This window comes from Jaculus jaculus, chromosome 18, assembly GCF_020740685.1.
Source record: "Jaculus jaculus isolate mJacJac1 chromosome 18, mJacJac1.mat.Y.cur, whole genome shotgun sequence".
Classification (NCBI taxonomy): Eukaryota; Metazoa; Chordata; class Mammalia; order Rodentia; family Dipodidae; genus Jaculus; species Jaculus jaculus.
In genome coordinates, this window is record NC_059119.1 from 14,380,270 (window position 1) to 14,394,154 (window position 13,885).

At 41.2% G+C, this 13,885-nt stretch overlaps 1 protein-coding gene and 1 non-coding gene across 4 annotated transcripts in view; both read left to right on the forward strand.

Moving 5' to 3' along the window:
- Positions 1-2: 2 nt before the first annotated feature.
- Positions 3-13,885, forward strand: part of Fam149b1 (family with sequence similarity 149 member B1) — a 40,841-nt gene continuing 26,958 nt past the window's right edge. Inside the window, exons 1-5 of one of the 3 annotated variants that reach the window (XM_045137379.1) lie at positions 3-142; positions 2,717-2,821; positions 5,452-5,581; positions 10,747-10,889; positions 12,402-12,518. In XM_045137379.1, the coding sequence (XP_044993314.1) occupies positions 96-142; positions 2,717-2,821; positions 5,452-5,581; positions 10,747-10,889; positions 12,402-12,518 (542 nt within the window). In that variant the 5' untranslated portion in view covers positions 3-95. Of the gene's footprint in view, positions 143-244; positions 585-1,056; positions 1,124-2,716; positions 2,822-5,451; positions 5,582-10,746; positions 10,890-12,401; positions 12,519-13,885 lie in introns of those variants that run through there. The other 2 variants (XM_045137381.1, XM_045137380.1) reach the window with 2 other exon arrangements.
- LOC123455854 lies at positions 9,910-10,016 on the forward strand. The gene has a single exon (XR_006634169.1). It is a non-coding gene; the product is annotated as a U6 spliceosomal RNA (small nuclear RNA).

Sequence of the window (13,885 nt, forward strand, 5' to 3'; positions counted from 1 at the left end):
GGGCCGGTAGGGGGCGGAAGGGGGCCGGGCCGGCGGGAGGCCCAGGCCCAGAGGCCCTGGCTTGCCTACCGGGGCCTCGGCGGCGGCGGCGGAAGATGATCTCTAGATACACTCGGAAGGCCGTGCCACAGAGCGTGGAGCTGTGAGTGGACCGCGCAGTCGCCCCGGCCCCGCCCCGGCCTCCGCGGGCGCGCAGGACCTCCCTTGACCTTTCTTTTCACGGAGCTGGGAAGAGAAATACAAGTTCTGGATTCCCTCTTCCCAGCGCTGGCGGACGCTGACTCTGGTCCCGAGGGGAGGGCGCGTCATCCGTGCTATCGTCAGATGGGTCTTTAGGGGTGTTAACTGAATTTAGGGGAGTGGGTCGCCTGGGGGTACCGTCAGTGGGAACTCGAGAAGTTACTAAATAACTCATCGCTGCGATACAGTTGAATACTTCTAGTACCGGACGACGTCAAAGCTGGTTATATGAATTAGTTCCCTGCTTTTATGAATTAGATTAAGATTGTTATTTGCACAGCCTTCAGCTAAAGACCGCTGTAACATGCCAAAGGTTACACAGCCGGGGATGGTGCAGCTGAGAGGTACAAACCTACTGCCCATCATATTCTGTAGTCGGGGGTCGTACAGCTCTTGCACATACTGACTCCACCCGTGCTAGTATTAAGGACCCATTTTGTTCTAAGACTAGAAAACAAAGTGTTTGTGGCCTAAAGACCAGTTTTGGACCCTGAGTAAAATGCTGTGATTTGGCAGGTGATCATTTAATACGTTTACCCGAGCTTTGCTTCTTCAAAAAGACCTTCACTTTCTTGGTCCTTCTAGCAGTTCTGTAAAAATGGATGAAACTGCCTTTGGTTTTTCAGAAGAGGAAATCTGAAATGTTGCACATTTTAGTATTATATAGTCAATAGAGTAATGGATTTGAACATGGGTTTCAAAAGCCAGGTTCCAATCTTATCCCTTTTTTTTATTTGAGAGCAACAGAGAGAGAAAGAAAATGGGCACACTAGGGTCTCTAGCCACTGCAGAAAAAACTCCAGATGCATGTGCCACCTTGTGCATCTGGCTTACATGGATCCTGGGGAATCGAGCCTCGAACTGAGGTCCTTAGACTTTACAGGCAAGTACTTAACTGCTAAGCCATCTCTCTAGCCCCTAGGGATTTTTTTTTTTTTAACCTGAAGGTGTTTTCATTTATTTTAAAAAATTATTTATTTATTTATTTATTTGAGAGACAGAGAAGCAAACAGAGAAAATGGGTGCAACAGGGCCTCCAGTCACTATAAACAAACTCCAGATGCATGTGCCACCTTGTGCATCTGGCTTACATGGGTACTGGGGAATCAAACCTGGATCCTTAGGCTTCACAGACAAGTACCATTACCACTAAGCCATCTCTCCAGCCCTGTTTTCATTTCTTCAGGCTTGAATGCATGAGTGCTTCTTTTGACAAGTTTATGGGTGTTTTTTTTTTTAAGAAATTGTCAAGTTGTTTCAGAATGGCTATACCATCTAATGTTCTTAATAACAATCCATATATATACATGGTTGCTGCTCTTTCTACTGCATTGGGTGTTAACCTTATTTTAATTTTAGCTGTTCTAATAGGTGTATGGTAATCTTGCTGCATTTTCAATTTGTAATGAAATTAACTTTAAGAATATATTTTGTTGGAGAGATGGCTTCGCAGTTAAGACACTTGTCTGGGAAGCCTAAGGACCTAGGTTTGATTCCCACATAAGCCATCGCACAAGGTGATACATTCATCTGGAGTTATTTGCAGTGGCTATAGGCCCTGGCATGCCCATTGTCTCTTTTTGTCTCAGATAAAAAAAAAAAAAAAATTTAAGCCAGGTGTGGTGGCACATGCCTTTAATTCCGGCATTTGGGAGGCAGAGGCAGGAGGTCACCATGAGTTTGAGGCCACCCTAAGACTACATAGTAAATTCCAGGTAAGCCTGAGCTAGAGTGAAAAACCAAAAATAAATAAATAAATAAAAATAAAAATATATTTTGTTTAACCCAATCCCAAATCTTACCATTTTAATAAGTAATCAAGATAATAAATTAATATGATATTGTATATTCTTTTTATACCAAGACTGAAATTCACTGTGTGTCCACACTTCAACTGGTAATGCCTGGTGACTACCAATTCCAGAGCAGCAGGAAGTATCTAACTTCTACAGGTTCATAAAAAGTATTTACTTTTTTTTTTTTTTTTTTTGAGGTAGGGTCTTGCTGTAGCCCAGGCTGTCCTAGAATTCACTATGTAGTTTCAGGGTGGTCTTGAACTCATGGTGATCCTCCTACCTCTGCCTTCAGAGTGCTGGGATTAAAGGTGTGTGCCACCACGTCTGGCTTGTTTTTTGTTTTTGAAGATAGGATCTTGCTGTAGCCCAGGCTGTCCTAGAATTCACTATGTAGTTTCAGGGTGGTCTTGAACTCATGGTGATCCTCCTACCTCTGCCTTCAGAGTGCTGGGATTAAAGGTGTGTGCCACCACGTCTGGCTTGTTTTTTGTTTTTGAAGATAGGATCTTGCTGTAGCCCAGGCTGATGTGGAATTCACTATGTAGTCTCAGGGTCTCCTCTAATTCATGGCAATCCTCTGACTTCTGCCTCCTGAGTGCTGGGATTAAAGGTGTGCATGGCTTACTTTTTCTTTTATAATTGGGAAATATAAAAATACAACCTTGTTTCATCTTTCACAGGAAAGGAATAACTAAACAAGCTCTTCATCGTCATCCTCCTCCAGAGCAACTGGACGAAATTTCCCCCACCAATGACAGCAATGAGAAAGACACAAGTTCTCAAAGGTAACAACACAAAGTGTACCTGTTTGCTTACTGCACTGGCTTACAACAGAAGTTTTGTTTATAGAGACCAAGACTGTACTACTGAAAGAAAACACGAATTTGTTTTTGTTTTTGTTTTTCGAGGTAGGGTCTCACTCTAGCCCAGGCTGACCTGGAATTCACTATGTATTCTCAGGGTGGCCTCGAACTCATGGCGATCCTCCTACCTCTGCCTCCCGAGTGCTGGGATTAAAGGTGTGCACCACCACGCCTGGCCTTAAACAAGAATTTTTATAACTGGAAGCCTGAGGCCAGCCTGGGTGATATAGTAAGACCATCTCCAAAAAAAAAAAGAAAGAGAAAGAGAAAAGAAAAAGAACAGAAAAGAAGTTGTTTCCAGTATCATTTGATTTCCATTCTTAAATAGCTATTGGCAGTAATATATTTATTTTCTTTTTAAAAATATATTTTATTTTTATTTATTTATTTGTGAGAGAGAGAGAGACAGATACAGAGAGAGAGAGAAAGAGAATAGGCAAAACAGGGCCTCCAGCCACTGCAAACGAACTACAGATACATGTGCCCCCTTCTGCATCTGGCTTACGTGGGTCCTGGAAGTCGAACCTGGGTCCTTTGGCTTTGCAGGCAAGCGCCTTAACTGCTAAGCCATCTCTCCAGCCCAGTACACTTATTTTCATACTTTTGCAAAATAATATTATGAGGCAGTTTAGTAGTATTGGGCAAATGAGTTACTAATGAGTTACTAATGTGTCACTTATATGGTATTGTAAATATAATTGAGATAAAGTATGTAAAACTTGGCACAGTGGCTCTGAGTGTGGTTATTCATGAGTGTGGTTATTCATGCCTAAAATGCTGAGGCTGAGGCTGAGGTAGGAGGATTACACTGAGTTCAAGGCTATCCTGGGCTAGATGAGAGATGCTGCCTCAAAAACAAAAAACAACAAAAAAGCTTGACACAGTGGTGGTACACGCCTTTAATCCTAGCACTTGGGAGGCAGAGGTAGGAGGGTCACCATGAGTTTAAGGCCACCCTGAGACTACATAGTGAATTCCAGGTCAGCCTGGACCAGAGTGAGACCCTACCTCCAAAAACAACAACAACAAAAAAACTTGATATAATGTGACACAATGTTTGGCATATGGTAAATACTACTGGTTAAGTATTCACTGCAGCTCTTTTAAGAAACAGAATGAGGATTGTGATGGGGAGGTAATATGATGGAGAATGGAATTTCAAAGGAGAATGTGTGTGAGGGGGAGGGAATTAACATGGGATACTTTTTTATAATCATGGAAAATGCTAATAAAAATTAAAAAAAAGAAACAGAATGAGGAGGCTAAAATTGCAGAGGATTACAAGAAGCAATGTGTTATAGAAAAATTATTTTAAAAATTATAGAAAAATTATAGTCTCATCCATCATAATAGGAGGAAAAGATGATGACATCAAAATAAAATAGAGGGCTGGAGAGATGGCTTAGCGGTTAAGCGCTTGCCTGTGAAGCCTAAGGACCCCGGTTCAAGGCTCGGTTCCCCAGGTCCCACGTTTAGCCAGATGCACAAGGGGGCGCACGCGTTTGGAGTTCGTTTGCAGGGGCTGGAAGCCCTGGCGCGCCCATTCTCTCCCTCTCCCTCTGTCTTTCTCTTTGTATCTGTCCCTCTCAAATAAATAAATAAAAAATGAACAAAAAAAAATATATATATATATAAAGAATTTCTTTAAAAAAAAATAAAATAAAATAGAGACTGATGAGAGGGGGAGGGGATATGATAGAAAGTAGAGTTTCAAGGGGAAAGTTGGGGAGGGTAGGCTATGGGTTACTGTCTACAATAATCAAAGTTGTCAAAAAAAAAAAAAGAATCCAAAAACAAATTATAGTCTCATAAGATCTAGTTTTAAAACCTGGAACTAAAATGTAGGTCTTTTGTTTATTTATCTTTATTTTTGGTTTTGTGAAGCAGCCTTAACTCTAGCCCAAACTGACCTGGAGGTCACTCTGTAGTGCAGACTGACCTTGAACTCATGGAGATCCTCCTACCTCAGCCTCCAAGTGCTGGTATTTTAAGTGTAAGCAACTGTATCCAGCAGGTTCTTTGTGGATGTTTTGTTAGGGAGGGAGAGAAAAGAGGCACACCAGGACCTTTTGCTCTTGCTTGCCATTGCAAAGAAGCTCCAGATGCATGCACCATTTTGTGCATATGGCCTTACATAGGTCCTCTGCTATCTACAAGGATTTTATTGGGTTTTACATTACCAAATTACAATACCAAGGATTAAATGAAATTAATACCTGTTAAAGTACTTGTTCAGCTATAAAAGTGCTATTCAAGTTCAGATACTACTATTAACATTCTCAACTATCTTTTATTGTGAGAGTCTATGTTGTAGGTGAAATATTAACTACTCATCATATAGCCTTGACTAGAGTGATTTAGAATGGCTTCTATAAGTTCTATAGAAATCAGGTAGGACTTTTCCATGGTGCGTGAACTTCAAGTTTGACATGTTTTTTCCTCTACAAATAAGATTTGTATACATGCTTACTGCCTAATAAGTTGCTGAGTAGTTAATGCTATAGAAAAATGAGAATTTTTTTCTCTCTCTTTCTCCCAAATTGTACATTCAGTGAATCTGATATTACCCAAGAATCACCTTTTACATCAACTGACACTGGGAATTCAATGTCTGCTTTTCCAAGTTATACAGACACAGGGATCTCTACAGAAGGCAGCTCGGAATTCTCCTGGGGATATGGTGTGAGTTGGATGTTATTCAATCTGCTAGAGCCTTGGGAGATGCTTCTGGGGGTTAGAAATTGTCAGTATTGTTTTTCATTCCTTAACACTGCATTGTTGGCTTACATTTTAATTCTTCCATTCACATTTATAATAGTTGTAGAGAAGCACTGATCTTTTAACTTTTCAGTGTTTGCTTTATTTTATAGAAAATAGAAGTTGAGCTTAAGGGTATTTAGTTTTAGACATTTGTGGGAACTGTCCATCTGAACTCTAGATCCACTTTGCCATCATTAATGCTCCTTTGTTTAAAATGTTTTGAAAATGTATTGTTAAGCCATTATAACCTAGAAGGAAGTATGTGATAGGTTGTTAAATAAAAACAAGCAGGTTAGAGTTACTATGTATATTGAGGTTTTAATTTTTTACATGCATTTTTGCTTATATATTTTAGAAGAATATTTGCCTAAAATATTACCCAGTCACTACTAGCACTAAGAGTATTTTTTAAAATATTTTTTAAATTAATTATTTATTTATTTGAGAGTGACAGACACAGAGAGAAAGACAGATAGAGGGAGAGAGAATGGGCACGCCAGGGCTTCCAGCCTCTGCAAACGAACTCCAGATGCGTGCGCCCCCTTGTGCATCTGGCTAATGTGGGACCTGGGGAACCAAGCCTCGAACCGGGGTCCTTAGGCTTCACAGGCAAGCGCTTAACCGCTAAGCCATCTCTCCAGCCCACTAAGAGTATTTTTACTTTCTTGGGTTTTGGCTACCTCTGTAATAAATTATTTTTACCTTGAAAGAAAGTTAAAAGACAAGTTTTATTTATTTTTTGTTTGTATTTTGAGGTAGGGTCTCGCTCTAGCTCAGGCTAACCTGGAATTCACTGTGAAGTCTCAGTGTGGCCTCGAACTCATGGCGATTCTCCTACCTCTGCCTCCCGAGTGCTGGGATTAAAGGCATGCGCCACCACACCCAGCAAAAGACAAGTTTTATGTACCATAAAACTTTGATAACTTTGATGTGATAGATATTTTTGTTGGTAAATGTTTTGTTTTGTTTCTCGAGGTAGGGTCTGTCTCACTATAGTCCAGGCTGACCTGGAATTCACTATGTAGTCTCAGGGTGGCTTCAAACTCACTGCCATCCTCTTACAAGTGCTGGGATTTGGTCAATGTTTATTTTACCAGTCTGTGTTTAATTTTGCCTAGTTATAATCATGGAATATAAAAAGCACTGTTCTCTGCATTTTCTGTGAATTGCCTCTCTTACTCATTTATCTTTTGTTTGTCCTTTGCAGATTTATTAGTGGGAGTATATATAGAGCATCTACAGAGTGTACAGCCAGCATATGTGATGGGAAAGAACTGAGTATTCCCTGTAGGGTCAAGAGCAAGAATATCCACTCTTGTACTTCTTTTTTTTAATGATGAAGTATTAAATTTATTTAGGGATAAATCATAAATCATGGGGCTTATTTTATAAGGGTGATGGTGATCTAGGAAGGAAGGCTGGACCAAATATGTTGGAAGTAAGAAACATGCAATTAGATGGAAAACATTGTATAGTTAGTTCATAAGGTTCACTTAAAAGAAATTGAGGTTTTTAAGGAAAGACTGGAATAGAGACACAAGTATGTGCAGGATAGTTTATAAAGCTCATCTAAGAGAAATTAAGCTTTTCAAAGAAAGACTAGAGTAGAGTCAAAAGCATGTGGAGGACAGAATTTAGGAACTTGTGTAGGGAGATAGGGAGATATAGAAGGAACACCCATGGCACCTGCCATCTACTTTCCCTATGGAAGAAAGTTAAAAAAGCAAAGGGTGAGCCAGGCTTGGTGGCACACACCTTTAATCCCAGCACTTGGGAAGCCGAGGTAGGAGGATTGCTGTGAGTTCAAGGCCACCCTGAGATTACCTAGTGAATTCCAGGTCAGCCTGGGCTAGTGAGACCCTACCTTGAAAAACAAAACAAAACAAAACAAAAAAAGCAAAGTGTGGTGACTTAAGGAAGAATAGCAGAGAGAAAGTATCAAAGCAGAGACCAAGAAATTCAGAAATGAGTAATGAAGATAATTACACTCTTGGTTACCCCGAGTTAAAAGAAATTACACAGGTATTAGGCCTGGAGTTAGTGAGAGAACCCACCTGGTAGATCTAGAGTGTAAATGAAATAGTGGTAGATTCAGAGACCAGAGGAAAATCATACATGTAATCAGAGTCAGAAGTCACCCCCAAAGTATAAAGCAGAGCCAAGCAGAAAAGTTCTGCCAGACCAAGAAACATTGTCCCCCCCCCCCCGCCCCCGCCCCCATTCCAGGCTGGGTGAGGGGGGAAGCCAGACTCATTTGTGTCCCTGTGCTTGAGCAGAGCCAGAAAAGTTGAGCCTAGTTGGGTGGAGCTAGCAACAGGAAGAAGACAGCAACTGTTATATAAAGCAAGTGGAAGACCTGATTGGTTTGTAGATTTGGAAGGTGGACAGAGCCCAAAGGAGGAACAAGGAGATACCATTTTGCTGCTCATGTCTGATCCTGTCTCATCCAAGATGGCTGCCCCACTCTTACTACTTCCATTAACAACTTTCTATTCAGTATAAGAGAGAAATTAAAGGCTTCCAAATTGAAGAAGAAATACAACTTTTTATTCACAGAGGATATTATGTAGAAAATCCTGAAAAGTACTTACACTCCCTCTACTGTACCTCTCACAAACAAGCAAACCAACAACACAGTAGGAGAACTAATAGAATTCAGGAAGGTTAGAGTGTATAAGATCAACTTACAGAAATGTGGTTTTTATACACTCAGCTAAGGAAAAGGAAAGGCACACTGACACATGCCATAAATTAGATGAACCTTGAAAGAAGCAAGACACAAAAGGTCGCTTGTCACATAACCCAAGAAGAGCAGTGGAGAACAAAAGTAGATTGGTAGTGTGATGGTTAATTGATCGTGACTGAACTGAGAAATGCCTGGGAGATTAGTGAAGCACACCACCGGCATATCTGTGAGCATGTTTGCAGAAGAAGTTCATAGGGAAGGACCTGTCCTGATGTGGGCAGCCCCATCTGCAGGCTGGGAGCCCAGAAGGAATACAAAGGGATAAATAAAGGAGAGTCCTAGCACTGCCATTTTCTCTTCTGCTTCCTAGCCACCATGGCATGAGCTGCTCTGCTCCATCACACCCTCCCCACCACTGCAGCTTCCTGAAACCTCTGGAGCTGTGAACCAAAACAAATCTTTCCACTACTTAAGTTGCTTTTCTCAAGTATTTTGTCATAGCAACAGAAATACTAATGCAAATGGTTACCAGGAGATAAGCAGAGAGGAGAATGAGGCAGACCACTAGTGGAAATAGGATTTCTTTTAGGGATGATGAATAGGTTACAGAATTAAATAGAGATAACAAAAAATGAATTGGACAAGGTCAGTTGATGTTATTTGCTTGCCACACTGGGAATCAAACCTAGGGCTTTGTGCATGCTAGGCAAATGCTCTACTACTGAACTGCACCACTAGACCTAGAAAAGGTGCTTAGGCAATCCACTAGCAAAATATTTCCCCCTTAACTGTAAGTATTGCTAGGACAATTGGACATCCAAGTACAAAAACATGAATTGTAGGTCCTTATACTACATGACACATTCACTCAAAATGAATTATAAACTTAAATACAGGGCTGGAGAGATGCTTCAGCAGTTAAAGAGCTTGACTGTCCAGGCAAAGGACCCAGGTTCGACTTCCCAGGACCCACTTAAGCCAGATGAACAAGGTGATGCATGTGTCTGGACTTCATTTGCAGTGGCTGGAGGCCCTAGTGCACCCATTCTGTCTGTCTGTCTGTCTGTCTGTCTGTCTTTGTGTGTCTCAATAAATCTCCTTTGCCTTACTCAAAAAAGAAAGAAAGAAAGAAAGAAAGAAAGAAAGAAAGAAAGAAAGAAAGAAAGAAAAAGAAAAATAGCAAATAATAAAGCTGGGCATGGTGATCTCAGGAAAGTGGGTTTGAGGCCAACCTGAGCTGCAGAGTGAGTTCTAGGTCAACCTAGGCTATAATGAAACACTGCCTCAAAAAAAAAAAAAAAAAAAAAAAGTTTTACAACTTTTGGGAAATTATTTTCAGGATTTTTGTTTGTTTTGAGATGGGGTCTTACTCTAGCCCAGGCTAACCTAGGATTCTCTATATAGTCTTAGGATGGCCTTGAACTCAGAGATCCTCCTACCTTTGCCTTCCAAGTGCTGAGATTAAAAGCATGTGCCACTACATTTGACATAGTGAATTCCAGGTCAGCCCAGATTAGAGTGAAACCCTACCTTGAATATGCAAAATAAATAAAAATAGGTATTTTTGTGCTTGCTTTGGCACTATAATACTAAAATTGGAATGATACATAGAAGATTAGCATGGCCGCTGCGCAAGCATGACATGCAAATTGTGAAGTGTTCCACATATTTAAAAAAATATTTTTATTTATTTATTTATTTATTTGAGAGAGATACAGATATAGGCAGGTAGACAGAGAGACAGGATAGGTGCCAGGGCCTCCAGCCACGCAAATGAACTCCAGATATGTGCGCCCCCTTGTGCATCTGGCCTTTGTGGGTCCTGGGGAGCTGAACCTGGATGCTTTTGCTTTGTAGGCATACACCTTAGCCACTAAACCATTTCTCCAGCCTTCGTCTATTTTTTAAAATGTTTTATATATTTTTTTTATTTGTTAGAGAGAGAGAATGGGCAAGCCAGGGCCTCTAGCCACTGCAAATGAACTCCAGATGCATGTGCCACCTTGTGCGTCTGGCTTACAAGGGTACTAGGGAATTGAACTTGGGTCCTTAGGTTTCACAGGCAAGTGCCTTAACTGTTAAGCCATCTCTCCAGCCTTCATCTATTTATTTTTGTGATGATGGAGATTGAAGTATGCTTTTAAAAATGTATATATTTTATTTATTTGAGAAGCAGAGAATGGGTTTGGGGGAGAATGGGCATGCCAGGGCCTCTAGATATTGCAAACGAACCCCAGATACATGTGCCACCGGCTTACATGAGTCCTGGGGAATTGAACCTGGGTCCTTAGGCTTGCAGGCAAGTGTCTTAACCACTAAGTCATCTCTCCAGCCCTGAAGTATACTCTTAACAGAAGTTGAAGCTCATCCATATATTCTTTGTGGGTGATACTTCTTCTAGGAACTTGACCAGAATGCCACCGAGAAAGTCCAGGCAATGTTTACAGCTATTGATGAGCTCCTGTATGAGCAGAAGCTGAGTGTGCATACGAGGAGCCTACAGGAAGAGTGCCAACAGTGGACATCCAGCTTTCCTCACCTCAGGTATCTCTCCCCTCTCCCAGCCCCTCTTGTGTTGAAATAGGGTCTCACATAATCCAGACTGACTTCAAACTCTTGAAACCTGAGGATGGCCTTGAACTCCTGAGCTTCCTGCTTCCACCACCCAAGTGCTAAAATTATAGACATGAGCCAGCATGTACTATTGTATAACATTATTTCTACACAAACAGCTGAGGTCTGGGAATCATTCATATATATAAATATGTGTGTGTGTGTGTGTGTGTGTGTGTGTGTGTGTGTGTGCGCTAAGTATAGATATGCGCTCTACCACTAAGCTCCATTGTAAGCCCTTTCTTGGATTTTTTTAAACTCCTGGGCTATGGTTGTTTTATTAATATCTTTACTTATTTGCAAGCATACACAGAGAAAGAATGGTGTGCCAGCATCTCTTGCCACTGCAAATCAATTACAGATGCACGTACCACTTTGTGCATTTGGTTTTATGTGCATAGTGGGGAATTGAACCTGGACCTGCATGCTTTGCAAGCAAGTGCCTTGACCTGCTGAGCCATCTCTCCAGCCCTGGGAAATTGTTTAATCTTTTCCATCTCCATTCTACAGTTCCTCAAGAATCATTCTTTTTTTTTTTATTAATACTCAACATTTATTTATTTATTTATACAATGGGTGTTCCAGAGCTTCTAGCTGCTGCAGATGAACTCCAGATGCATGCCTTACCATGTACATCTGGTTTACATGGGTTCTGGGGAGTCAAATTTGGGTTCTTAGGCTTTGCAGGCATATGCCTTAACTGCTAAGCCATCTTTCCAGCCCAAGAATCATTGTTTTTGATTCTCTGCATATGTATGTGTAGCATGTGTGGTATACACACGTGTAGATACATACACCCCATGCAAGCACACAGAGGCCAGAAAACTAAGGTGTCCTTCCTCTGCTTGCTTCCTTGAGATGAGTCATTCACTGAACCCAGAGCTGCCTGTTTTCAGTCACACTGGCTGACCCATGAGCCCCAGCAGATCTCCAGTCTCCATTGGACTGGGGTTACAGGGATACGTGGCCATGCAGAGCTGGCCATGCAGAGCTTTCGATGCAGGTGCTGGGGAGTCAGGGTGGGCCCCTATGCTTGCATGGCAAATGTTCCTACCACTTAGCCATCTTCCTCAGCAATCATTCTTTTTTTTTCTTAATTTATATATTTTTATTTATTTATTTGAGAGAGACAGAAGCAGAGAAAGAGAATGGGCATGCCAGGGCTTCCAGCCATTGCAAAGAAACTCAAGATGCATGCACCCCCTTGTGTATCTGGCTAACGTGGGTCCTGGGTAATCGAGCCTTGAACTGGGGTCCTTAGGCTTCACAGGCAAGTGCTTAACCACTAAGCCATCTCTTCCAGCCCCAGAAATCATTCTTAATCAGTATCAGACAGCTTGCTGAACTGCTGTTTGGAGCCATTAACTTTACTCCTCAAAATGCCCAGATTTTGTATGTTTGCCATGTAAAGGTACTTAATTGAGTCTGTGTTTCATTTTGAAGGATTCTGGGTCATCAGATAATCACTCCAAGTGAAGGCTATGAATGGTATCCTACATCCCCTTCTGCTGTTTCAGCTTCACATGAAGCAGCCTTGTCTCAAGAAAGAGAGTCTACTGTGTAAGTACTGTATCATGTAAGCACTTCAGTTCCTAGCACGCAAGTACTACATTCTGCCAACTGAACTAAGGACTCAACATACTTCTTTCTACTTATTGGTATTTGGTAACGCACAGAAAATTCTGTAAGGACAACTAGAATCTTCATGTATGTTAAATTTTGTTAAATAAAGTTTTGTTATATACACACACACACACACACACAACATGCATATCTACATCTCTATATGCACAGGCATCAAACTCTTTAAATAAATGTGTAGGTAGGATGATCTTTAAATATCCAGTCTTTGGGGGCTGGAGAGATGGCATAGCAGTTAAGGCACTTGCTTGTGAAGCCTAAGCACCCAGGTTTGATTCCCCAGTACCCATGTAAACCAGATACATATGGTGGAGCATGCATCTGGAGTTCATTTGCATTGGCTAGAGGCCCTGCACTCTCATTCTCTCTCTTTTCTTTTCTCTCTCTCTGAAATCAATAAACATTTTTTTTTTAAAAAAATACAGTCTTGGGGGCTGGAGAGAAGAATGACAGTTAAGGTACTTGCCTGCAAAGCCTAATGACCCTGGTTTGATTCCCTAGTACCCACATAAATCCAGATGTATGAAGTGGTGCATACATCTAGATTTCATTTGCAGTGGCTAGAAGTCCTAACATGCCTATTCTCTCTCTGTGTCTGTCTCTCACTCTCCTTGCAAATAAGTAAAATACGTTTTTTTCTTTTCTTTTATTTTTTTTGGCCAGGTATGGTAGTGCATGTCTTTAATCCCAGCACTTGGAAGGCAGAGGTAGGAGGATCTCTGAGGGTTCGAGGCCACCCTGAGACTACATAGTGAATTCCAGAACAGCATGAGCTAGAGTGAGACACTACCTCGAAAAACCAAAAAAAAAAAAAATGTTTTAAAATTCAGTCTTGGGCTAGAGAAGATGGCCCACTGGTTAAAGGTCCTTGTTTACAAAGCTTGCCAGTCTGTTTGATTCCCCAGTACCCACGTAAAGCCATATGCATGTGTGTGTGTGTGTGTGTATATATATATATATATATATATATATATATATATATATATATATATATATATAGTTTGTTTGTTTGTTTGTTTGTTTTGTTTTTTGTTTTTTGAGGTAGGGTCTCACTCTAGTCCAGGCAGACCTGGAACTCACTATGTAGTCTCAGGGTGGCCTCAAACTCATGGCAATCCACCTACCTCTGCCTCCTGAGTACTGGGATTAAAGGAATGCACCACCACGGCCAGGAATAAATAACAATTTTTTAAAAAAGAAATTATGAGCTGGGCATGATGGCGCATGCATCCCAGCACTCAGGAGGCAGTGGTAGGTGGATTGCTGTGTGTTTGAGGCCACCCTGA